The 27,952-nt window shown below is 36.7% G+C and overlaps 1 protein-coding gene across 6 annotated transcripts in view; it reads right to left on the reverse strand.

The window, feature by feature from the left end:
• Positions 1 to 27,952, reverse strand: part of fgf13a (fibroblast growth factor 13a) — a 125,804-nt gene that overhangs the window by 52,345 nt on the left and 45,507 nt on the right. For 4 of the 6 annotated variants that reach the window (XM_079892484.1, XM_079892483.1, XM_079892482.1 and 1 more), the window contains one exon: positions 10,421 to 10,588. The exons of the other annotated variants lie outside the window; for them this stretch is intronic. In XM_079892484.1, coding sequence (XP_079748610.1) covers positions 10,421 to 10,588 — 168 coding nt within the window. The remainder of the gene's footprint in view (positions 1 to 10,420; positions 10,589 to 27,952) is intronic. 6 annotated transcript variants of the gene reach the window in all.

A 27,952-nucleotide genomic window follows, 5' to 3' on the forward strand; every position in this document is an offset into this window, starting at 1 on the left:
GAAATGGCATTGTGTCTCATGACTGACTGCGTCATGCTAATGTTTGAGTGTATCTTTTGAATGAGATATGGCTGCGTGCGTTCATAGAGCAGGATCATTTTCAACAATGAAAAACTTAAGTTACACACACTTTCATACTGTTTTTTTTTTTGGCAATAAATACTTGTGACTATATTTTTTTGGCTGTTACGTGTTTTATATTGTTGAGAAGTGTGTAGGTTTAGGGTAGGGGTGGGTTTAGGTGCTCCTTGTTTGTTATGATTGTTATGTTTTATAGTTATGCATATGTCTACCAGCTGCGAATAACTCAGAAGGCAATGACTAACACAACCACTCATTTTAGTGCTTCTATATTGTGATATGTATATGTACCCTCTCCCAAATGCCCCCTTAAGTAATTCATCCTTAATTCATCACATATCTGAACAATATGTCTGTCAAAACCCAACAAAAAAGACCCAGAACAATAAATATTTAAGGTAGCACGTAACATCGACTGCACTTCAAAGTAAACAAGTCACGATGCCCAATGGAGACAACATGGTTCTGGATAGTAAGTCAGCATCCCCCTAACACACATGTACTAGACATGCTTTGCAATGGTCTCTTTTCATCCTGTTTCCCTGCATCTACCCTGAATGTGTGTCCCAGAACAGTGTTTTAGCCCCTCTTCCCTGTCACATTAGGATTAGCTATAAATAGCTTCTCGCCTGGAGTGGTTGAATAAACCGAATCTCATCCTCGCTGTAAAGACATCACTGGCACATTGAGCCTATTGCTTAAACCTACAGCAGTGCATACACAACCGCACAGAGAGGGATTGGCGCTATGTTCAGGTGCAGACTGCTGATTGTCAAGAACAGAAGAACACAAAAACAATTTATTGCATGTTTCTAGAATCTAGTAAATCTACCATTCTTATTCAAAAACAGAATTAGCTTCAGTGTTTAACCCACATACTGTAGATCTGGCTGTTTTATCATTAGATACTGTATATAACTTGTCAGACTTCCCAAATTCAGGTTTGCCATCTCAGGAAAATGTATTTTAAACTGTAATATAATTTTACAATATTACAGTTTTACTGTATTTTTGTTCAAATAAATTCAGCCGTGGTGAGCAAAAGAGACTAACTAAATCTTACCAACCCAAAACATTATATTGGTATCATAACCATTAGTGGTACATTTGAATAATGTTGGACAATATTTAAATGTTCATGCTCATTTTCCCTATTTTTACATTTAGATTACAGTAACCTTTAGCAAATCTCAAAATTAATATCCATTTTTCATACTGTTCATTATCATGTTGTGATGCCTAAATTCACTTATAGCATTTAAGTCCATTGATTTTTGTTTGTAGTCTTATTTTTTTAATTAATGTTCCATAAGTCATGTAATGGTTATCACCATGTGAAAATAATTATTGGCTTATCTGTATCATCCAAAAATGTTATATCAGAGACTACATTTGATCATTCTTTAGGTGTGAGGTATGAAGAGGTTGAGTCTCCACAAGGAGTGAGCTTAGAGAATTCCCCACTGTGCCTTTGAGCAAGGCACTTACCCCAAGGTTACTCCAGTGGGATTATCCCTCAAGTAAGTTCATGTGACTGATCTACAGTATCACATTGCAGAAAAAAAGACTGTTTCAGGTAGGCCGATAAAGATTCCTATAAATGACAGAACATCTACATATATATGTTGGTTTTCTGATGGGTGAGAGAGTTGTGCTGGCAGACATTAATCCTGCCTTTTCCGTCCAGCCCAACACTCTCAGATCCTTCACCAGTCCTGGCAACAAAGACAATGCTCCAAATTGAGTGTCTCTGTAAATCAGTGCCGACAAGGCCTTAGCCTGCCAGAAGCTCTTGGGGAGAAGACGCTCCGAAGTCTTATGTAATTGAGCTATTCCATTGTGTCCCATTGGCCCACGGGACAGGAGGACCATATCACAGAATGAGGGCTTGGGGTTCAACTATCACAACTCTTGACATTTGTACTATTGCAATAGAGAACAAAACTCTCAAACCGTTTTCAAAGTAAACATTTCAGCAAAAATGGGGGCATCACCAGTCTGTGAAGTGGCACGGCTTAGGCAAGAGCACAAATGACTTTAAATGGAGATGTAGAGTGTTCACATATTGATTTCCACTCTGGCTGGATGGAATATTTCCATTACTGGATAAAGCACTGCTACAACATCCCCTAGCTTTAGTTTTTTGTGGATCTGTTCAGCGAGGGAGCGGAGGAGAGAAGTTACCCACTGTACACCTCTCAGTTCAACTCTCCAGGAGGGCGAGGGATTGAAGAGGTGTGAAACAGGTTGATGAAAGAGGAGAATAGGTGAGAGCGTGTGGGGAGATGACTCATGACTACCCGTCTAAACAGGCATCTGGAACACACTAGTGTGGGCGAGAGGAAAAGACCAAGCGTGTGCGTTTTGTGTGAGGAAAAGAGGGGGAGTTAGGCAGGAGTGAAAGCTTGCAGAGAGCCAATCCCCTCCAGCTCTCTTCCTCCCATTCACATATTTTGCTGTTCTTTATCAAACACTCACATTACATTTTTACCTCAAGGCACGAGAGCCTAATCTGGGTTCAGTGAGACATTAAATGGGTTACAATATTTGACTAGTTGACTATTCATTCAGCAATCTGTTTAGTAATGTCGACTAGGTTATCTTATCTATATTTTTCTTATGTTTTTAGATGTAATATTTTTGCAGAAGAGCCTTAATTAATGAAGGACCAGAAGGGCAACTCAAAAATAAAATGAAGGAATCTATTATCAATTTATTACTTAAATAAAAATAATTATTCCTGTAAAGCATGGCACTGGCAATGCCACATTCATGGCTTCAATTCCCATTCCATATAAAACTGATGCATACCTTCAGTGCAATGCAAATTGCTTTAAAAAAAAAAAAAAAAAAAAAAAAAATTCTCATTGACAATTAAATGTAATTGTTTATATAATTATTGGTTAATGTCACAATATTTAAAAATAAAAATGTTATTTGATTGTGCCTACATTTGAATTGTCCAATTTTATAAAGCACAATGGAAAATACTTTATACAAATGCAAGTTAAATGTTTATCAATTTATTGTTACATTTAAACCATTTATTTGTCAATTTGAAAAGTAATTTTTTAAAAATTATTTCTGAATAAGTTTAAGTTGTTGATTCCATCATTTTGTTGCACTCCTAGTTCTCCATAAATTAAATCACAGCTGATAAAAATATCACAAAAAAGAAGACGATAAATCTAGATCCACATGCGTTTATAAGCAAGAGTGTGGAGTTAAAAATAGTCCATCACATCTCAAGACCACAGCATTCAGTTCTCTTATGTTCACAAACAAGTCTTATAGAAACAGAAACATGTATTCTCAACTATATGTGTGTGCTGTAAGTTGTCATTGTGTGATTCATATATACCAGCATAGCGCAAATAGCTTACAATTTTAAATGCTGTTTAAACTTTAGCTAATGTACATACAAATACAGACTGAGTCATTGGCAGTGACTGAACCCGTTGTTCTACTTAGAGTTTTAAGTAAAAATTTGCCACGTTGTGTTACAAGATTAGACTGAATAAACTAAAGTGACAGCAGGTGAGAATTGGGTTGGCAGGTTTACACTTGCCTTCAGTCAAGAAGAGCAACAGGAGGTCTGTGAGGCTGTGTGGAGAAGTGTAAAAAAGAAGAGCTGCAGATGTGTTAAAGCAGTCACACTGAAATCAGTATAGGGGAAGCTGGTGGTTTAATCGTTCAGGAAAGCTTTAAAGAGAGGTGTGATTCAGGACTAGGACAGGATCTTGATTATTACCATGCATATATAAAAGAAAAAGAAATAAGATAAACTAAAAATCTTTGACATTTCACAGACCGTTCACTCTCGTGTAATGTATGTTTCATTCATACTCGAAGCCGGAGGGCTCTCTCTCACAGACAGTACAAAACGGATTCGTAGAAGTAATAACCATGATGCATTTTTATTTTTCAGGATTCTTTGATGAATAGAAAGTTCAATGAACAGCATGGATTGAATTACATTTATTTGTTGCATTTATTAAAGCATTTATTAAATTGAATTTTTTTATAACATTATAAATGTCTTCACTGTCACTTTTGATCAATTTAATGTATCCTCGATAAAAAAAAGTATTAATTTCTCTCTCTTTTCAATCTTACCACAAATGTTTGAATGGTATCATGGTTTCCACAAATTAAATTTGAAGCAGCACAACATTTATAATAATCAAAAATGTTTCTAGAACAGCAAATCAGCATAATAGAGTGATTTCTGAAGGGTCATGTGACACTGAAAACTGGAGTATTTGATCACAGGAAAAAATTACATTTTACAATATATTCACACAGAAAACAGCTATTTTAAATTGTAATACTATTTCACAATATAACTGATTTTACTACATTTTTGATTAAAGGGGTGATATAATGTACTTTTCACAAGATGTAAAATAAGTAATTGATGTCCCCAGAGTGTGTATGTGAAGTTTTAGCTCAAAATACCCCACAGATATTTTTATATAGCATGTTAAAATTGTCACTTTTTGAGGGTGAGCAAAAACGCACCGTTTTGTGTCTGGCCCTTTAAATGCAAATGAGCTGCTGCTCCCGGCACAGAGGGCAGAGCTTCAACAGCTTGTGTAGCCTACTTTTACCTCACACACACATGCACTGAAAATTTCTAAAACTTTTAGCCTTTTATGTTCAAACCGGAGTCAGAAAGATGGAGAGACTCAAGAAGTGACAACATGTAGAATGCACCAGGACATTTCTGAATGGTTAGTTGATGAATTTATATTGCTGATGTGGAGTTAACTATCTTCTAGTCATTGATAAGCATATTCTGTCATGACAATCTATAAATCGCGTTCCCGGGGGCGGGGTTTATGTAAATTTTAGGGTTGGTGATGTCACTAGCCAGGGAGGAATGTCGTGTAGTCCCTACCAGCCGTTTGTTGTAGTCCTTAAAAAGCGATTTCTTTAAAAGCAAATATCTCCCTTTGCTTTGAACTTTGAGCATTGTAACTTTGCAGATGTTGTTTATGCTCAAACAGCTATGGAAGCTTGTTTCCGCCACAAAATAAAACATTTTAAAAGATAATTGCGACTTTTTATCTCACAATTGCGAGTTTACATCTCGCAATTCTGACTTTATTTCTCAGAATTGCGAGATATAAAGTCAGAATTGCGTGAAATAAAGTCGCAATTGCGTCTTATAGGCTAAAGTCAGAATTCTGACTTTTTTTCTCGCAATTGTGACTTTATATCATGCAATTCTGACTTTTTATTTCACAATTGCGATATATCAAGTCAGAATTGTGAGAAATAAAGTCGCAATTCTGAGAAATAAAGTTGCAATTGCGAGATATAAAGTCGCAATTGCGACTTTATTTCTCACAATTCTGACTTCATATCTCGCAATTCTGAGAAAAAAAGTCACAATTCTGACTTGATATATCGCAATTGTGAGAAAAAAAGTCAGAATTGTGAGATAAAAAGTCGCAATTATTATTATTTATTTATTATTCAGTGGCGAAAACAAGCTTCCATAAACAGCAACATTACACACTAACTAAAGTTAGAAAAGTGAAATCATAATCAACCACCCCTTTAAATAAATGCAGCCTTGGTGAGTAGAAGAGACTTATTGCAAAAACATTAAACAATTGCAATGTTTCCAAACTATATCCAAACTATATTGTCTGCCTTATTCTGTGATCTTTTTTTTTTACATTGTATAAAATCCACGCAGACTTAATAGCCTAATACCCAAAATGGCTATCTGTGGCTATAATAAATGGCTATAATAATAGCAGCAGGTATCCCTAATACCTTATGGGGGGTCCTGGATCCCCCCAGCCCCCCCCCCCCCTCCTCCTCCTCAATTCGAGCACTGAATGTGAGCACAAAAGCCCTGCAATAAATATAAAGCACAAAAAAATACAGTGCACTGCAGAAGGTCCTTCACTCTGCTCCACCCATCTAAATCCCCCCTGCTCACATCCATTATTATAACCATGACTTATTCATGCTTTCTCTGTTTGTGCAAACATTTGCATAAATAGCTCCAGCCTGATCCCGTGAGCGTGATGCAGCTAAATGAGGAAACAAACAAACAAAGAGTCCATCTAGACTTTGTGCTGTTAGCGATAACAGTGTTGAATAACGTAGTTTGAAAGGAGCAGCTGACATGAGAAGCGGGGGTCAGCCGAAATGTAATTTCAGGGCTCATCAGTCCTACTCCTGCCGTTTACACAGGTGGGGGTGAAGGTGCCAAGCACTTAAATTGCTACACACAGTTTGTGAAATGAGCAAGCCAACCATATTTTCACATTCTACTAAGTAGGGTTATGGACGTAGCCGTGATTTAACTGCAATAATGTTATGTGTTTGATGAATACAATATACTGTAGCTGGCATCACAACAAAGGACATCACTTGCTAGACTGGCTAATGGTCTCTTGTAGGGCTGGGTGCTACACATACATGCAGTGTCATGTTAGAAATGCATCACCCAGTTGAGGTCTTGCAATAGGTTATTCTGCAGTATAGTTAATGCAAAGCAGATTTTAATGAACTAATCAGAGTTGCATTTTATAATGTTATTTGTGCTTTTTAAAGTCACTCAATGTGTTAAATAATGTGGAGCTATCATTGAATTGTTATTCTTTTTATATAAATCTGGTTTGCACTCAAGTTCAAAATAAAAAGAGAAAATTCAGTAAATCTAGGGAATCTAGGGACAAGGGAAATGTCTTTAATCTCTTTCAAACTTTATTTTGTAAATAATTCATTGGATTATCCAAAAGTTATATTATTATTATAAATACAGAATGTGTTAACGTATAAACAACATAATGCATAAAAAATAATCATTCAAAAAAGAAAAAAATGGGATGCATGTAAGTTTGGGGTCATTAATACTTTGCTTTTATGCACTAAGGACACGTTCAATTGATCAGAAGTGAAATTTATAATGTAATAAAAAAATTGTATTTCAAATAAATGCTGTTCTTTTGAACTTCCTTTAAAGGATCCTGAAAAATGTATCACAGTTTCCACAAAATTATTATACTGTTTTCAACACTGATAATATTAAATTAAATTAGAAAATTGTGTTGTAATAATAGTACTGTATTTTTTAGCGCAATTTTCCTACGGACAAAATTGCGATTGTTAACTCATGATTTCTGTTCTGTCTGTGCGCACCAATCTTGCACTTCTATCTCCTCCTCAACCAGACCACCTAGAGACTTCGGGTTTTCGGCATTATGTTAAGGAAGGTCTAATCTCGGGAACGCACACACACAAAAAAAAAAACATAAAAAGATTTACTATCTCTTAGTGTTGTGATCCCATGACGTCAGAAAATTGCGCTAAAACACTCACTGAGTTTTTATAACTTGTTTTTTATCAAATAAAGGCAGCCTCAGATAGACTTTCAAAAACATTATAAATCTCTCTGACAACAAACTTTTAAATGATGATAGTGCAAGTTATTTTACATCATGGTAACAGTAGTTGGGACTTCAATGGAAAAAAAAAAAAAGTTTATATACACACACACACAAACATCACTATGTGATATACAGTTTCCGAAGAAGACAAGGACATATTAAACTTACAGGTTATGGAAGTTTGGCCTGTAAATAACAAATGTTAGTGTGCACTGAGGTTTGAGTATGTGCTTTCGAGGATAAATACTGAGAACAACTTGTTCTTGGTTATTGATTAATTATGATAGAGAAACAGGCCTTAGGGACACATTTCACAGTAAGAATAAGACAGAAAAAAGAAATGGGGACAAAGAAAGAGGTTAGAATAGAGAACAGACAGAATTCAAGCAGATATTGATTGGGGGATGAATTTGAAGATGCCGAGAGAGCGCAAAGGAGATAATGGATGTTGAAACAAGCAGTGTAACAGTACAGGAGAGAGAGGAGAAGTCGAAGATAGAGAGAGAGAGCGACAGAGTCTGGTGTACTTGTGGAGTGACAGGGGTTTTGATTATAGACACCACTGCTGATCTAAATCTCCATCTAATGTGTGTGTGTGGGGGGAGGGGGGAGGTTAATCCTAATTCTGATCAGGGAAAGTGGACTGCACCCAGTACCCCCATACTCTATAACAGAATAATCTCTGTAACACAAAATGATCCCAGAACAGCATGTCTTCCTCCTACACAGTGGCTCAGATGTCCTTCCTCTTTTAAAGGGATAGTTCACCCAAAATGAAAAATCTTTGATCATTTACTCACTTATGTTATTCTAAACTTTCTTTGTTACATGGAACACAAAATTAAAGGTTTAGCAGGAATGTCATGCTGCTCTTCTCCATACAGTGAAACACAGTGAAAAGGTGCTTTGAAAAAGTATCCTACAAGTAGGTTTATATTACATGTGCACAATATTACACATCATCTGAAGCCCCATGATAGCTTTCTGTATGAAACGGACCAGATTTTAAGTTATGATGAGAGATTTAAAAGATGGTAGGAGAATTTGCTAAGTGTCTCATATAAGCCATATGGACAACTTTTAGTACTCCCATGGTGCTTTTGGTGTCATTTTAGATGGTTGACAATCTCTGTCCACCTTCACGTTCATTGTATGGAAAAAAGCAGTGTGAACTTTCTGCCAAACATCTCCTTTTGCGACCCACTGAGGAACGTCATAATTTTCATTTCAAGGCAAACTATCCCTTAACCTTCCATGGCACGGTGCTTATGAACACATTTCATAAGATACTCATGACTTTCTTTGCAAATTCAGTCACGTCCAAGCAGAGCTTCAATCAGACTGAATAATATATCTGCAGTACTCCAGTCTGTCTCTTTATAAGCCTTCCCCTCCTTCACTTTTTTCACTCATGTCCTTTTGTTTGCAGCATGATCCAGACAGATAAAAATTTACCACAAACAGACACAAATATATTCCCCATGCTCAACTCACTCTTGCTCCTCAGAGACTCTCTACAACTCTATTCCACACAGAAATAAGGTAGTAATGACCGTGAATATAAACCATTACTGAATAATTGATTAGGCACATGTTTGTCAGCAGCAATGGCACTGTATCTATGACAACTAACTTATCCATCAATCTAGAGCTGCGTTCTAGTGATGCATGAACAATTCATATGTCATCCAGCACAGCAGTGGAGATGAGCGCATTTGTGTGTTAAGTTTTATTTATTTAGGCTTGAGGTGACTGCTGATGGCTTACCCAGTGATCTGAGAGTCTGAAAAGAAAAACACTTTTACAATCACATTTACAACATGTTTGGACAATCTTATCACTCTACAAGATTTCCAAAACACCCCCAACATAAAGGCAATACAGCATTCAGACACATGCAGGACCTTATGACAACCCAGCACATCGGACCCGTGTACCCATGATCATTAGCAGACATCAGCAACCCTCATGCATCTGAAAACACCTGACAGAAAGAGCGAGATACATAGGAAAGAGAGATAAAGAGAGAGAGTCCAGTTCCTTTTGAAAGCAGAAACACTATCATTTGAAAAACAGATTGGCAGCAGTTAAAAAGATATTCATCTAATGTAGAAAGATGTGTGGACCGGATGTGGGGGGAGGGGGATGTCTGAAAATGGGTGCAGGGCTAAAGAGAAGAAAAGAAAGAGAGATATAGAGGGAAAAGGGAGAAAGAGACAAGCTGTATTCAAAAAGGGGAGGGGCTTGTGGGAAGGGTGTGGTGTGAATCATCATCATCATCATCATCATCATCATCATTCACGCACTCATACTGAAGGGTTAGTGGATGTTATTTATTTGCAGGGCTCTACACTGCATGCATGTCATTCAAAAACTAGTGATATTATAGAATGTTAATTGGTCGCACCACTGTAAGTGACACTCGGAAATATAATTTAACAAATATAAGCTTATAATTTATTTATATTATCTATATTTCTATAGTAAACCTTACAGGACAGTGGCACATAAACATTAGTCAACAAAACGTTGAATGCACCTCAAATTTTTGCCTGTGCCTCTAAATAAATTGAGTGTAGAGCCCTGGTTTTAAAATAGAAGTGTGAAGCCTCAGACCAGGTAGAGTGACATCATCAGTGATCTGGTAATCATTGGTGAATACAGATCTGAAGGATCTTGATCACAAGTCTGTATTCAGCACAGAGATGCACAGAGATACACACATACACACAAACAGAAAAGAGGGAGAGTGTGTCCTTAGGGCATTCAACATCACAGGCTTCAAGCAGTTTCTACAAGACACACAAGCCAGATGCTTTTAAGAAAAGGCAAAAAACTAAAGTAAGTTCAAATGAAACTTAAACTTATGTAAAAGATACAAAAGCATCAGCAAAGTAAAGAAAAACATGGATGTGTTTCACACAAACCTTCGGGATCTGAGCTGTCTTTGAGGGTGACTTGCTTCAGTGGGCAGCAGAAGATTTCGTGACACTTAGCACGAAAAGGGGAGCCTTTACCCCTTATATCCGCAGAATGGATGGAATCCTGCCGCAACATAATGTACTCCTGGGTACCTGGGGCAGCGTCATCCTGGACTGCGGTCGGGCCATAACAAAATGAACGCAGGGTTAGAAAGGGAGAGAGCGCTCAAAGCAACAGAACAAATTCAACACAATGAGAGAACTACGCAAAGAAAAGAGACAAAGTATAAATGACAACAACAAGGTTATAATAAGCAACAACAGTAACAAGATTAGCAGAACACATATAATAACTTGATATACAGAAGGAAGAGGAGGAGAGAAGGTAAGAAGATAGAAAAGAAAAGCTTAATACACAGTAGGACTGGGCGATATACCAAATATTTAGGATACATTTCCGAATGATTTCAAACTGAATAAAATGATCAATTCATGTGAGTTTTCCTTTCCTAAAAATGTGTCATTACAATAATTTCACAATTATTCTATATAATTTTTGCACCTTGTGTTGAGAATATTTATTTATTGCTGATTGAGATTTAGTTAGGATGTTCAACTCATTTTAGTAAATCGGTTCAAATGGTCTATTTCATATAAACCATTCAATGATACATTTGTGTAATCACTCAAACATTCTCAATACAGGATCTGAGTGACATTTTTTTGTGTATGAAAATGTCTTGGTAGAATCTTTTTTTTTTTTTTTTTTGCTGCATGACTATGCATTGGTGCATATTAAAGAAAACTATTTAAAAAAAAAGGGAGGAAATCACCGTTTTAAACAGAACGGTTACAAATATTTAGTAAATGACTTTAGTTACATCACCCAGCCCTAAAACACACTAAATCACAATGATTGAAACAATATGACAGCAGTTAGTTAAGCATTGGGATCTGGGATAAGGTGGTAAAGTCAGAGCAGGAAGGGGATTTGGAGCTCTTCTGGCTCTCATCAACTGAAATCCAATATTTCAGAGGGTGATGACCAGAGTCAATAGTGTGTGTATAGACAGAGCCCTCATGCAAACTTACACACTTGTGTGGGATCAAGATATATCAAGAGACTATTTCTAAAGTGATTCCTTCAGTACTGAAGAAAGTCAACCCAGTGAAAGCATGCATCGTCTTCCACCACAGGCATCTTCTGCATCACACATGCATAGAGGAAGCACTTCAAACTGTATATGGGACTTTGTATACATCCAACATGCACTTATGAACAGCTGTCATTGTTCCGGTACTGATAATGAGCTAATGTAGTGTAATGTAACGTAAATCGTGAGCAGGTAGGCATCTGTAAAGCTTTGACTATGTCCATAAAAGCTGCTAAAAATAAGACCCTTAAAGTTTGTAGGATTTTTTCAGTTAGCCCCTGCTGATATTTGGTAGACTTCACCATTCTGGGGGAAAAACATAGTAATTTTAAAAAGTGGTGTGTAATTGTGATATTATTTGACCTTAACCTCTGAACCTCTCATAACGTAAGTGCAGGCTAATGCTTACTCACTCTATTAGTTCAGGCACATACTGTGAGAGGTTAATAGAGGGTTTCATTTCCTGGTGCTTGCAGAGTCTATTTTTCCCTGAGATGAAATGTACTAATAAAGTTCAGGCTGCTGGTCAGGCTAGCATCTCTTTTTCCATTGTCATTATTTGAGGCCAAACACTTCTACTGCCAGCAGAGGTAATCATTTTTTTTTTCTCTCTCTCTCTCTCTTAAGGTACTGTCTTCACTGGTACTGTAGGTTCAAGTACACAGAAAACACTTGGGGTCCAATTTACTTTGGTATGAAGTATAGGTGCTCTGACAGCCACCTTCTATTTTAAGCCATGATATGTATTATACTGGAGACTGAAGTCTAACTCTTGATTTTCTTCTGGTGAAGGAAGTCAGTTATGTGGCCTTTTTTACAAACTTTTAATATGCCATAGGAATGTGTTGACTTTGCGGATGTGTTTCCCACTCTAGTTCAGTCATACTGTGACCGAAATTACTGAAAAGAGACATTAATAAGCACTATATTACATGAGGACTGTCAAAAGACAAATATCATTGTGGATTAGTGCAAAACAATTAGTCAGAATTATCAACAATACATTATAAATATTTTAATGAGGCATTCTCACAGGACTAATATTAAATTATTTACTCAGAAATAATTATAATTAGGGATGTGCCCGAAGCCTAAATCCAAATTCGGAAAGGCACTGAAAATTAATTACGCATTCTACGGAGCCTCTAAAGGGACATGTTTAGGCTTGCTGTGGTAGTCGGTTACATTACAGTACATCAGAATTCACTTAACATGTGAAGATAGTAAGGAGAGATGACTGAATGGACGATGCCGGAGGATTTGGTGCGCAACAGATCCTGAGAATCATTGACAAATATCTCGTCCTGTAAAATGTGTGGTCAGTACCGCCGCTCCCTATACACAAAGTACACGTGATCGCGAATTTGAAAGTGATATAAAAAATAAATGAAAAACGAGCATGCATTCAAAAGCGATTTCAATACTCTGCATATTAATAGCGGCTCCCTGATGCCTGCAAATTATATACAACATAATTAGCCAACTGTATAATTGCAAGAGAACATGAAGAACTGAAATATATTTTTTCCTCCCATCTATTTTTTTTTCCATCACCACATCCCTTTAGAGAGGCTCCATAGAATGCATCATTTCCTTTCCAAACATATTATTCAGCTTCAGGCATGTCCATAATTATTATTAAATAATTTATATACATATATATATATATATATATATATATGCCAGGTCTTGAAACTACGGGTGCTTTTTATTTACACAACCTGAAATGGGGGTGGGGGTATTCCCTCCAGAACACAGTCTCCTTTTGTCTCCAATGCATTTTGAAGGTCTTAGTCCATCAATGGTTATTAATAGCCATGTTAACTGCAGCCCCATAAACCTCAATTAAAATGAGGGGCTTATTTAGGACTGGACCATGCTAAAAGAGTTCTTTACGACTTGGAGATGCACAACGTGCCTAACCGTGATGGAGAGAGCACGGATGGGTCACAGGAAGCCTGATGGATATGCAGCCTGCTGTAGCTCCGCCCTCCCTATCAGCTGGGCCTTCAAAATGAGCTGTCAGCCCGTGGCCTGATGAGACATGATCTACAGCTCATGGTTCTGCCACCACTTCAGCACTGCGCTGATAAATGTCCCTGTCCATGGTGCTGAAAGCCAATAGCTGACACTCCAGAGAGGAACTTGATGGGAGAAAGGATTTAATGACACAGAGTGCATAACCTTCCTCTGTTTACATCACCTTGCCCCTCAGCCCCAGAGTTGAAGGCATCATGTGTCACAAGTTGGATGCAAAACGACCCTTAATCAAGGGAGGCAATAAAAGTCAAAAACTAAATGATCGGAGATGGCTTAATCTATAATAGCCCAGAAGTGTACATGGGTTACAGTTACACTGCATGTCAAAGATCAGAACATTTAATTTACAATGGCCTCAATGCACAAAGGCCTCAAGGACAGGACTGACGCAATCAACAGCTCTGAATTATGGCCCTGCTGCAGTTTGCACATTTAGGCCGAGAGCTCGCAGCAGATTGAGGTCATGAAGTTTAAGCAGAAAGACAGATTTAGAGGTGGACTGTCTCAGTTTGTACAATTCAAATGAGGGGAAGTCAGAAGCAATTTCAATCACTCTCATTCTGCATGAAACGCCAGTTAACCGTCTGATGGAAAATAACACAAGAACATCACCATCAGCTGCTCCAGCAGCCCTGGGGGAGCGAGCGCTTAAAATACCAGCACTTTAAATATCATGTGTATCTGAGTCAAGACTTCTTTTTGGTCTCTTGGGATCTTCTTCCACAGCTTTGAGGAAATGGATTTAATTTTTATTGCTGTGTCATTCTGAAGCTCCTGGAGCTGAGGTGAAATCGAGCTTTTCTTTACACCAGTAAACCTCTTTTATTCTGTACTTAAAAACAGAATCCATATTTCCCACTCTTTCAAATGCCTGAGAGCAGTCAACATGCAACTGTAGAGGGAGAAAAAGGGTTATTGTGAAAGTAGGAGTTCTTTCTAATGATTTGATGATCTGAAATGTGTATAACTCAATTTAAATCTGATAATTAAAATGCAAAATAAATGCAACAAAAGAGTAACAGTTTGTGTGTCACTAAGAAAGCCAGATGACACTTCTGCAGCTTCACAAAACAAGCTGTAATTTAAAGGGGCCTATTATGCCCTTTTTCAAAGTCTTGATTTTGGTTTTGGGTATGTTCTAGAATAAGTTTTCATGCTGGATTCTTCAAAAAACACATTATATGTTACAGTGCATTATTGCAGCTCCTCACTTGTCTCAAACGCCCTGTTTAGTCCCTGGTTCGATGAAGCCCCTCCTTTCAAAATACTAGGGAACACTTCACATAAATCCTGATGTACTTGTTACATCATAAGAAGGATGGTGTCTACGCTAATATTAGTCTCTATGTTTATCCCGAGGTTTACCGCAGTCCGCCGGATCCAAGCCGTATCCAGAACTGATTAAGTACCTGTGCCTGGACACGACGACAACGCAGTCCTGAAGTGTCAACTAGGGTTTTCTGTTAGAACGGTGTCGTGTTAGCGGACCCTAAGTTAATACCTAATGATCTTCGCAACGGAAGTGAATCAAATCACTCAAAACTAACTTTAACTGGACAATAACTCTAGAGCTGCTGTAAAGCCAAAACAATCTCTGTTACTGTAATTTCCTATTATCACTGTAAAGCTACTTTGAAACAATTCATATTGTTAAAAGCGCTATATTATTATTATTAATCACATAACATACATTTTTGTGTTACATATTTTCCATTGACTCTTTAAATGAATGTAGAAACAACATAGTATTTATTTGAAACATTTTATTTTGAATTAGTGGCCGATGCCGATATCGTAGAGAGCAGGGTGGCCGATGGCCAATGTCAAGCCGATAAAATATCTATACTTTATATTTATTTGAATTGAATTAATATTTAATAAATGAATATAGCGCAGGATAGTTTGAAGTCAAGGGTTTAAAGTTTGTCGATAATGCATCTCCAAGGAAGCTAAATTCATTCATTCACTTGGACCGACCGTCATGCACACACATTCATGCAGGCTTCAAATGTGCACTTCAGAATATATGGCAGCTGGATTCGACTAAGTTTGCAAGGTTTGTGTAATTAAGTGTTTATTATTTGTATAAATTATATTAGTGTATTTGATGAATGCTGACGGTAAATGAGAAAGTATAACAGTGTTTGCCTTTCTGTTACAAACAATGTAAAAGCAAACGCTATAATACTTTTTCGAATACAGATTACTTTGTTTAACAGTTCTATCTAGTAACGTAATAGACAAAACTGTTAAACAGAGAATGAAGACAGAGAATGGGAGAATGGTGTGCTCAGGGGTTGCCATCATAGACAGTAAAAGAAATGGACATAGCGACCCCATTGGATTCAACGGAGAAAAGTGTAGTCGATTAGAAGCTCTCACTTCCTGATGGCTGAGCGTACTGCGCAGACTCAAACTGAGCTTGACGACGTAGATGTGACGTGAGCAACCTGTCTGTCTTCTAGTAGCTGTGCGTGGTTATGACGCAATCGTTAGCCTATTTTTACAAAAACTGCTTCTACGGGGCCATAACGTAAGATACAAGGTAATGGAGCCTTTTATACATTTTCGTGTTTCTTTAGAAATAAATAATGGACAAATGGAGTCTTTAAACACCTCAGATGTAAAGTTATTCGCTGTCAAAGTGACACCAAAATGAATGGGAGTCAATGGAATGCTAACAGCAGGTGATGGTCTGCTAATCAATGGCGGCCCCCGGGGAAGCTTCAGTTTCTGGCTGATGGATTACCCCCTTGGTTGCCATTCTCAGAGCTGACGTTCTCAGCACAGTCAAAATAAAAGTCTGGCGCGCCGTCAAAATAAAAGTCCCACAATAAAAAACACACACAAAAAAAAACATAAAAATGCCAAATATCGGCTGATATATCGGCCTTGTCGATAAATTGGTCGACCCCTATTTTAAATGTTTGTTTAAATGCATCTTTTTACTAAGTACTATGAATGAAGGCCAGTTATAGTATCATACCAATACGTATAGTATGATGGCGCTAAATTATCAGATTGTTTTTATTAACAATTACAATTAAAAATATTATAACACCAATTTAAGTGAACTTATATTTAAGTGAAACAATATTCATGTAATCCCATGTATTCTATAAATTTTGTTTAGAAGGTATTGGACAAAGTTTCTTCATCTTTCATCTTTCAAGTGTTTACATCCGTCAACTATTGGATTCGGCAGCAAAAGGTATTAGAAATCTCTGTTCTGATCAGTCAGATTTTGTCAAACAGTTGCACATATACAAAAAGCTCACATTTAAGATGCTGTCAATATGTTGACATTTTATGTTACAGTATCAATCCAAGCAAACAAAAATGTACTGCATGTAAAAACACCACAAAAGAACTCCCTAAAATACTACTGAGCTAATTTAGAAGTTATTTTTTCATCTGATTTGTTACATTATTACATGATGACCATGTTGAGCCAAACAATGTTGTTATTAAGAACATTATCAGAAGTATGATGCTTTAACAATCATTAAAAACTCTCTCAACTAAGCCCACAAAACCCTTTCCTCTCACTCGTCCTCATCCAAGCAACACCCCACAGCCTCTAACTCGGGAACACATGAGATTGCAACAGTCATATTACACCTTTGTTCATCGCCCCCACCTCCCAGTCGAATCAGTCCATTTAACACAACACAGACCACCTGATGCCTCCCTCCCACAGGAACACACAGCAATGACGCACAGGCCATGCTTGATTCTCCCAGCATCTGTCAAACACACACACACACACACACACACACACACACACACACACACACACACACACACAGGCAGAATCAGCTCCTTTCAGCCAATTCAGCCAGTGACTAACAGCTAATCAGAGGGCAACCAGAAATGGCCCTGAACGGACGCTTTTATGGCCCCCTAAATGTCCAAGTGAGCTTACGTCACAGGCCCATATGAGAATGATAAAATGCAGGATGAATGGGGTAAAATGAGTCACGGTCCTGGAGACTTAAATCCTCAAGGATTTCCTACATTTTTATTGTAAAAGTTATTTATTAGAATAAAACTTTTAATGAAAAAAAAGTGTTAATTTATTTAAAACATTAATTTGTATTTTTTTTAATGATCAATGGATATTTAAATATATGTATATATGTAAATATAGGCTATATCTTCTTAAGTCATTTAAGGACTGCAAAATAGCCCTGCCACACGTACACGATTCATGTGGATAAAAGTTACACCTCCAGATTCAATTTAAAATAGAAACTAGCGTGAAGAAAATTGCAACAGCAATTTACGTAACAAGAACAGCAGCGATTATGAGGAGCGGAACAACATCACTTCTTCATCACTTCTGCTTCTACTCTCAGGTTTTATTGTGAAGCAGTTCAAAAACTTCACAGAAAAGAACTCGACTCAAAAAAGAATAATTTCATCAATATCCTGGTTTGCAAACACAAATCTACACAAAACAATAATATATGCGTACTAAATGTAATTATAGCAATTTCTATAGAATTATAGACTTAATATTTATGTATATATGTTAAATGTACAGTACACTACTGTTCAAAAGTTTGGAGTCAATAAGTTTCTTTAAAGAAATTAATACATTTGACTGTGACTGTAAAGACACAAAGTTACAAAAGATTTATATATATATATATATATATATATATATATAAAAATACTGTTATTTTGAATTTTCTATTCATCAGAGAGTCCTGAAAAAAAATATCACAATTTCTAAAAACATATTTTGCAGCACAACTGTTTTCAACATAATAATAATAATAATAAATGTTTATTGAGCAACAAAGCAGCATATTAGAATAATTTGAAAGGATCATGTGACACTGAAGACACTAAAAATTCAACTTTGGCATCACAGGAATAAATTACATAATATTATGATATATTAAAACAAAAAAATAATAATTCTCTGTTTTACTTTATTTTTGATTAAATAAATGCAGCCTGGTTAAGCATCAAAAACATTAAAAATATCATACCAACCCCAAACATTTGAATGGTAGTATATTAAAAAGACTTTCAATATTTACTATAACACTATTTCCAGGTTTTTCCATGACTTTTGGAGCACAAGCTCAGACAGATTTAACTTTGCAACAAAGGATGAATTTATATTCAAGGACACAACAAATTAAAATAATCTAATGGCAGTTCACCACCGATAAGCCATGTAGTTAACTCACTGTTACTGCTGTGAACACAAAAATGAATCACTACTAATAACCATCAGAGACATCCCATTTGCGACTTAATAAGGGTCTAGTGTTGGTTCTCTGAACCGACCTCACTTTTCTTCAGAGGCTTTCAAATTAATTTAGATGTGGAGATACTCTCAATTTAAATGCAAACGTAAAGGTGCTGATATGCTTTCAAGGGGTGACCTTAAGCCTTCCCACATTAATTTATCATCATGAGTCACCTTGGCTTACAGCTTTAATATAAACACGTACCCTTCGGTCTTAATGAAAGCAGGGTAGCAAGTTTGCTTACATGTATATTTAGAGAGTTTAAGCAAGAGATAATGTTTAAGACAACTGAACGAAATCAGGATATTAGCATGTTCTTTGCTGAAAGCACAATGACAGGTCACAGTAGAGTTGAATACATTATTAATAGCGGCACAGTCTAATTAGTTCTTGAGGTATTTATTCTCTCGCTAAAGAGGCAGTTTACTCAGTCAGTAACACAACCCTTGTAGCAGAATTGTTGAAGGTGGACTGCATTAAAAGCTGAGGTGGACTGAATCTCTCTATTGCCTGGAGGCTCTGTGGCTGTCTGGTATGACATCTGACTGTGATTCTCATTCTCTGAACACTGCAGAAACCAAGAGTACACATCCTCAAACAATAAACACCTTCTGACACAACCAGCTCAGACCAGCATGCATTTTAAGCTGTTAGCACTTGTTAGTTTAGTGTTCACAGGGAAAGCAAGAACTGATAAGAATGTAAATGTGTACCTTGTAATGCAATGTAAGTCGCTTTGGATAAAAGCATCTGCCAAATGCATAAATGTAAATGTAAATGTTTTGTCTAGCTGGTGGACCAGCACAACTTGTCTGGTGAATCTGGGTGATCAAGAAATGATAGCAGGAAAAGTTAAGAAGCCGGTTCAGTGCACAAGCACAACACGTCCAAATCAACATACATCAACTATGACCATCCATTTCCTTCACTTTTTTCCATATCTTAATTTCTAAATACATATTTTTGTTGTTGTTTATTATTGTGTATTATTTGCTCATCATAGCCAATTTATATTGATGACCAACAGGCCTATATTATTATTTATATGTTTTTCTTTTGTGATTTTTTAGGATAAAATTGGTACATAAAAGACATTTAACATTAAAAACATTAAAATTATAAAGCAAAAATCTATAAAAATAAATATCTCTGCCGCTGAAAGTGCCCCTATGCTTTTCAGATATGCAGTGAGTAATATAGATGTTTGAGAATGTAAAAGGTCTGCAAAGTGCACAATCTGTCTCCTAAAAGAAAGAACAGATTCGGAACTGCCTGAAACGAGTCGGCAGTCTCACTTCCTGCAATGTAATGTGTACTGTGTGTGTGTGTGTGTGTGTGTGTGTGTGTGTGCCCTGTGAGGGAGAATATGGATGGGCCGCATTTAAAGATGGCAGCACATGGAGAGGCCACACGGGCTGACTTACTGCTTTCCACCTCAAGATCTCATTCAACAAGACTCCTCTTCACAGAAGAGAACAAAGTACAGTCCATCACTGCCAAACAGGTTCTCTCTCGTGCTCACTGGTAGAGAGCAGAACATATTCCCCTCTGGCTGAAAACCTGCCGACCTGCCCTTGGATTTAAGGTAACAACATAAACACAGGGCTCGGTGCACATGGCTGCACACATTTAATACTACAGGACTGCTCAGCTGCGCTTCTCTCTATTTACGTGGTTTGCAACAGCACAGCCAACTTAAAGCTATTACTAAACATTAATGAGAGTCTTATTTTATATATTAAACAATAAGCAATGTGCCCATAAATCGAAAAGAAAATGTAACATTTCAGTTTCTTAAGGTGTCTTAAATTTAAACCAAATTCCACAACAAAATGTATATTTATATGAATATATGTATTTAATATATGATTATAAATCTAATAATTATATTTCCCATAGCCTGGGTCATATTTTTTAACTTGCACAGTTTTGCGCATGGTTTTTAAATGTGCAAAGCCTTACCACGCAACCTGTCCATGTTGGCATCTGTCTAATTTTGCTGCTTATACTAAGTGACAGATGAATTTGCATCAAAAAGCTGTTTAGTTGATTAGACGCACAGACTTTGATGTCAACAAAATATACAGGAAACTTTTTCTTCTTGATTTTGTTGACAAGCATACCATTCCTAACTCCATTACATGGTGAGTTGCACTTTATAATGTGTTTTTAGCATTGTATTTTTTTAGAATCAGAACATGCAACTGCACATATTAACATGCATTTAAAGAATCAGCTCTTTATATGTGACCTATGAACTCAAAGCAATTAATGCAAACCTGATATGATTATACTGTAGAACAATGAAAGTCATTTAAAAAAGAAGTGAACAGCTGGTGACTGCACTATTAGGGCCCTGAAAAGTGATATGCTTAAATTTTGGTAACATCAAACATTAAGTTCTAAGTAAACATCTTGCAATCGTGATGAGTGCGTACAGCATCCATAAAGATTTTGTGATCTCAGTGTGTGCTTTCTGCTCAGCGAAAAGCTGATGCGATTCCTCTGTGTTTTTTCACAGTCAGAGCTGAGTCATACGCATTAAATAAACTTTCACTGCGGCCTCTTTTCACAACCTGAGAGGAACGTCTCCAAAGATAACGTGTAAATCACAAAGGCTCTCCAGACTGTTTTGACACTGCTCTCTCTGACAGGACCCTAAGAGCTGTTGACTGAGATGATTTCTGAATGCACCAGAGTACATATTTTGAGACACTAGAGTCAATCTTTCTTCTCAGGTAAATAAGACTGTCTCTCTATCTCACATACACACTGCAAGTCATCTTCACTGAAGCTGAAAACAAACAGATGTAAGAATTAAGTTGGATTAATGTTTTGGACCACATTTACTGCAGTCGACAGCTGATGGAAGCTAATGGGATTCAGTACAATACTAGGCCTGTTAGAGGATGATTAAATCATTCATTATGCCAAATAAAAAGATTAAAATATGACAACATACTGTACAGGACATGGTAAATAGAAACTTAAAGAACTCCACATGCACTATAAGGCTTGTGGAAAAAGATTTTATGTGCTCGCTTTATTTGAGATCTATTATTAGGACTCAACTATGTAAAGCATCAATAGCTGTTTAAAAAGGCTTAAATATACAGATGAGTACACTGTAGCAATCGACGTTGGTTTACTAGCAAATGTCAGATGACATTTGTGTCAGAAACATTTACAATGTGTGTGTTTACAAACGTGCTCGACACTTGATACATAAAGAAAAAAATTTCCTACAAGCAACTTTATTTCATACACTACACGTGTAAATAAAATAATATGAAATCATCACTCACGAAACTTTGCAGTGCCTTTAAAGTACTTACAGTAAGTTATGAGCTTGCGGCTCCACGCAGAGCATTTAAATATCTTATGTTATTTAGTACCACTCACTTCCTTCCTCTCTTCCATCTGTCAACTAACTGTTTTCGCTTTACACTTAGGAGGCTTCCCTCTGAGCTCATGTGTCTCAGAGGTGAAAGAGTAGGATTTCACACAACCCCAGCTCACAGTCAGACACCACCTCTACACACCAGACACCAGCTCCCCAAACGGCCCTGCAGAGAAAATCTCCGTTCATTCATGTATAAGCACATTTAAAAGGCAGAAACTACAACTGTGTTATCATTCAACACTGGATTTTATATCAATTTGAATTAAATTATATAAGTTTGATTGCATTACTAATAAAATATAAGTAGATTCTACAAATTTTTGGACATAATTTGAATGTGTGTATTTATGGAGATTCCAGCTTGTAAAAAAGCGCTCCCGTTCTCGTAGAACTCGTAATTGCAACCTGTAAACTGGGAATTTTCTGAGAGCTCCTACTTTTACCACATGACCAGTGTACCACCCTACTGCAGCTGATTCATTTAGCCGTGGATAGTGTTGCCTTTAAAATACATAATTCCCAGTCAAAGAACATGAATGGCTCAGAGTACAACGTTACATTTTGTCATCTTGGAATTACAGTAATCCGACATGGCGTGAATGCAGCATATGGCTTTGAGTATTTGACAACAGAATCATCTGACATTATAATGTATTTGTCTTATTGTTTGTTCTATCTTTTTCTTCCTCTGTTAGGATGCAGCTGACAAGGACTCATACAGACAAACTCCAGTGAGAATCCTCAGCTAAACCCATTTAGAGTGAGGATTGATTTGGAAGGATGTTTGGTGATGGATGAACTGACCAACCTCAGGCCTTCAGTGTCCATTTTTCGGACTGATTTACGCCCTGCCCTGGGGTACCCTAACTGTATGAAAAACAATTAAAATTTTATTCAGCAGGTAATGTTTAGCCTGGGAAAAGGTGAGCTGGCACCTAAAATTAAATACTGACAATATTGTGAACTCATGAGTGTAAACAAACCATATAGTTTTGGTGCAATTTGTTGTGATTCTGAGATAGACTGTTCATACGCTAATTGATTAAAACAGACTAGTTTTTCTTTTCATGTTTTATGAGTAAAATGTTTTTAAGGCATGGAAAATTCATGTTTTGTTGTATTTCAAATGAAAATTTGGAATTGAATTGAAATAAAACTGAAAATTGTATGAATGTACATTTATTTGCTTTTTTAATTTTCTAGTTTAACAAATTAAAAATAAATTAATTGACATCAATTTAACTTACTTAGTAATTGATATTACAAAACATTTTTAGTTAAACTCAAATTTTTAAGTTACCATTACTTAATTGTTTTTAGGGCAACCAGTTTGCTCCAATTTTTTAAGTAGATTCAACTTGTCCAGGCTAACAGTGTGCCTCACCATTAAAGCTGAAGCTGTTTCAGTGCTTAATAAGTGTATACATTAAGATTTTTATGTGTACACTAGTCTCAGCTTCAGTCGACATGCCCACGAACCGCCCACGGTCCATTCCTTGACCATCTGATGCATATTGATCACAAATCTAGAAACTAGAAATGTCTCGATCTGGCAAGCTCTAATCTGCTAGGCTGACTTGATGCAACATCCAGGAGTAAAAGCACTACTCCTGCAATAAGGTTATTTAAAAAAAAAAAAGGAAATAAAATGGAAGAAAAAAGAAATCTATATTTGGACTGGACTGGATTAGGTTTGTCAGGTTAGCATCAAATCTTGAATCAATAAATCAATAAATAAAGTTTAAAAGTTCATCAGATGGTCTAATTTTTTCTAAATGGGTGGCTTTAGCCCTATTCGCACGGGTTAAGTATTACCTGGTGACCTCTAGTCATTTGTAATAATTGCGGAGGTTGTCTGTGATGAATCGGTCATGTCTGTAATTTGTAAAGTAAAAATTCCCCCGCAAATGACCTCCATATTTCGCCGAACACCAAGGTCCTGTGATAATATTAGTCCTGTACGAATCGGCATCTCTGTGATTTGGCGGGGTCGTTTATAATTTTTTCAAGGTTTTTGTTTCCTGTGCGCTTTTTTATCCATCTTTCGCGAAAAATGGAGGCTGCGTTGGAGCGTTTTGATAGTATTTTGGGTGCTGGGTCATATCGCTATACACCATACGATACAACTATACAATTTGCAGAAAGAGAAAGCTGAAAAAACATCAGAAGAGCAAAAACAAAAAGAATGATTAGATGGAGATGGATGACATGTATAGCAGCATGCGGTAAGAAACATTCTTCTGTTTATGATATATCATACAGCTAGACCTATAATAACGACAAGACATTTCCAAGCAATAGCCTATTGACATCATATCCGGGAGATAAGTCAGTAATTTCGAGTAAAATCACAGGCTTCGCTTATCCTGTGCGAATGCTAAATCACATGAGGTCCCCAGATAATACTAATACAGTGCGAATAGGGCTTAAAAAAAAAAAATTCATGATATCATGTATAGCCATATGGGCCACTCTTTGCATCAATTTTATATGAACTCTCCCACAATGAAAGGGTTTGCTATTACTGGTTAAAACTATCAAAATAATGCTCTTATGATTTGTTGCGCTCTTAAAAGGCATGCACCCCCCTCCCCCCACCCCACCCCGATCCTACCCTACCCTACCCACTGGACCGAAAGGAATTGGGCTGTTACACAACAGTCGCCCCGCTTCACACACGAGCGGTCATCACTTCCCAGAGGCTATGACATGTTGCAAGCTCAAAGATTTGGCTTATTTTGCAAGGAGACAAGCTCTCTTTGAGATTTCGGTTTCTAAAGGGCTCTGATCTGATCCCACTGCTCTACCTCATTGTTTTTACACATTCATTCTCATACTATATATTGGTTCTTAGTTCAACCATATATTTAAATTGTGTCATCAATTACTCAGCCAATTGTTGTTCCAAACCTGTATAATGTCCTTCAAACAGATTTCCATCCAAAGTTGCGAATTTAACTTTACTTTTAACAAAATTGGAATATTGCATAAAACATTTGCGAATAAAGCAGCGTTTCCATCCCATGTGTTTAATAGAAAAAAATAGTCACCTCCTGGGAAACTGGCACAAAATATCTGTAATAAAAATGGAAGTTGCTGCAATCTTTTTTCCAACATCATAAATGACTAAAAAGACTAAACGCAATAAACACTATCATGTTATCTTGCTTTCGGATGCCTGGTGTTTGGGAATGCAATCATACGAGACAATTATGGGAGGGAATTAAACCAAATAATTTTGATGACAGACAGACTTTGGCTCAGGAATTTCATAATGATCAAACCAACATTTTAGATGCTGTACAATGAAATTGGTCATTCAGTTTTTCCGATTTTTATCCAATTCAGTGTTAAATTGAATGCTTTTTAATGTCTTTTTTAATGCAATTATTTAATGCCATACATGACACTAACTACAGATAATATTGGTCGATTAAAAAAAAATTATAATTATTTGATTAATCACAATTAAAAACACTTACATTTTTGTAGGTTTATATCTAGTTTATATATTTTATAATGTAATAATTTCACAGTTAATCTCCAAATTGATGTAGAAACAACATAAAGACAGTATATTTGAAATACTTGTTTAATGGCATCTTTTTTATGAAAGAAGTCTCACTGATACTAATACAGCTATTGATGTCTGGATAAAAAATGATCAATCTGATCAATGATCAACCAACTACCTCAATTTTCACTACTGTCTGTTCAAAATAAATGAAAAGAAACGTAGCATTGTGGATTTGTTGCTTTTTCCGGTAACACTTTAGTTTAGGGTCCAAATCTCACAACTAATAGTTGCTTATTAGTATGCATATTACTAGAATATTGGCTGGATATAGCACATATAATGCCTTATTCTGCATGACCTTATTCTACATCCCTACCCAATACCTAAACTTAACTACCTTACTAACTAATAAGCATTAATTACGAGTTTATTGAGGCAAAAGTCATAATTAATAGTTAGTTAATAGTGAGAATTGGACCCTAAACTAAATTGTCACAATTTTTCCAATTGTACTGAACTCATATCGAACCATGACCCCAAAACCGGGGTACGTACCGAACCATGACTTCTGTGTACCGTTACACCCCTAATAGCTACTGTATACCATGTCAAGTCTGTTTTTTGGTCAGTCACATTCTTCAGAATTACTCCTTTTGTGTTCCATGAATGAAATGAAATAATTTCAGTGAACTGTTCCTTTAAATCATATTGTAATATAGCAAATGCTTAAAGTGTAATATTTTTCCAGGACTAACAAGGATGTTGTGCTATTTAGATAAATCAATCAATTAATCATATTTTCAAACTTGGATAAACGGCTGCACTGAGCCAAGTACTGAAAACTACACACAGCTCCCTCAGACAGCCTTGAGTTACTGTCTGTCTGTCTGTCTGTCATGTCAGAACTCCTTCAAACAGCCTCTTCCACTTCTCTCCCTCTCCACAAGATCAAATGTGAATCCATGCGTAGGTTATTTAGCTTTAAGGGTCATATTCATTCTTTATCTGTGCAATGGATATGCTTTATGCAGCTTCATAAATGTTCTGTTCCAGACAGGTGGTTTGAAGAAACACACCAAATGACACTTTCCCTCAAGCCAGCACAGATGAGTCAAAAGAGAAACACACAGGTGAGTGATCCCTCCACAAACGACCACAGTTCTCTCTTCCATTGGGAAAGGTTCACACGTGTGGGTCATGCGCTTGATGTGCTTACGCAACGGCACAGAGCACAACACTGGCAGCCTGTGTGAACTCAAGCAGATCGCCCATTCGCCCCACAGCCTCATGAAAACGACAGTGATCACACAGCTCTTTCCGCAAATCAGGGCTGACTTTTAGACAGGAATTTCTATAGGCAATTTAAACGAACAACCTGTTACGGTTTATCTCACTCAAGCCAAATTTTCTCTTGGTTAAAAATGTAAATTTAAGTCAAATAAAGTTAGCCAAATATTAGCAATCCTTCAATGGTAGTTCACCCCAAAATGAGCATTCTGTCATCATTTACTCATCCTTATGTCGTTCCAAACCTGTATGACTTTCTTTCTTCTGTGGAACATAAAAGAAGATATTTTGAAGAACGCTACTACTGTTCAAAACAACGTTTTGACTTTGGCTTTTTATTGTATTTTGGGTGAATTATCACTTTACCTAGAGATGCACATTAGGGCTAGTAAGTAAATAAATAAATAAAATTGTTTTAAATGCTAAATGTAAGCATCACAACAATATGAAAAAAAGATATTCATTTTGATATCTATTAATTATTACATTTAATAGTGTCAAATTATGACATTAAAAATAGCAACAGCATGTGCTCATTTCTTTCTGTTCAACCACTAAACACAAGTTTGTGCTTTAAATGTCTGTATTCAAACCCACATCTGTGTCAGAGATGTTCAGTTTTCAGCCCTATCTATATTGTGTCTATATAGGAAACAGCTGGGAAGCACCAGTGGTCAAAGCTCTCAGTGCAAAGCTCTCTGATTTATCTCCCGCTGGGTCCTGCTGACCAGACCTAGCTTTGCATAATAGTGCCTGACGTACAGAAGAGTGAATATTGTACCAAACACACTTGCCAGTCCAAATCCATAATGTCTAGACATGACATCCCAGCTGGTCTAGAACAACTCAACCCCTCGGTACAGCACAGCC

The sequence above is a fragment of the Squalius cephalus genome, assembly GCF_949319135.1.
Source record: "Squalius cephalus genome assembly, chromosome: 14".
In the NCBI taxonomy this organism is placed as follows: Eukaryota; Metazoa; Chordata; class Actinopteri; order Cypriniformes; family Leuciscidae; genus Squalius; species Squalius cephalus.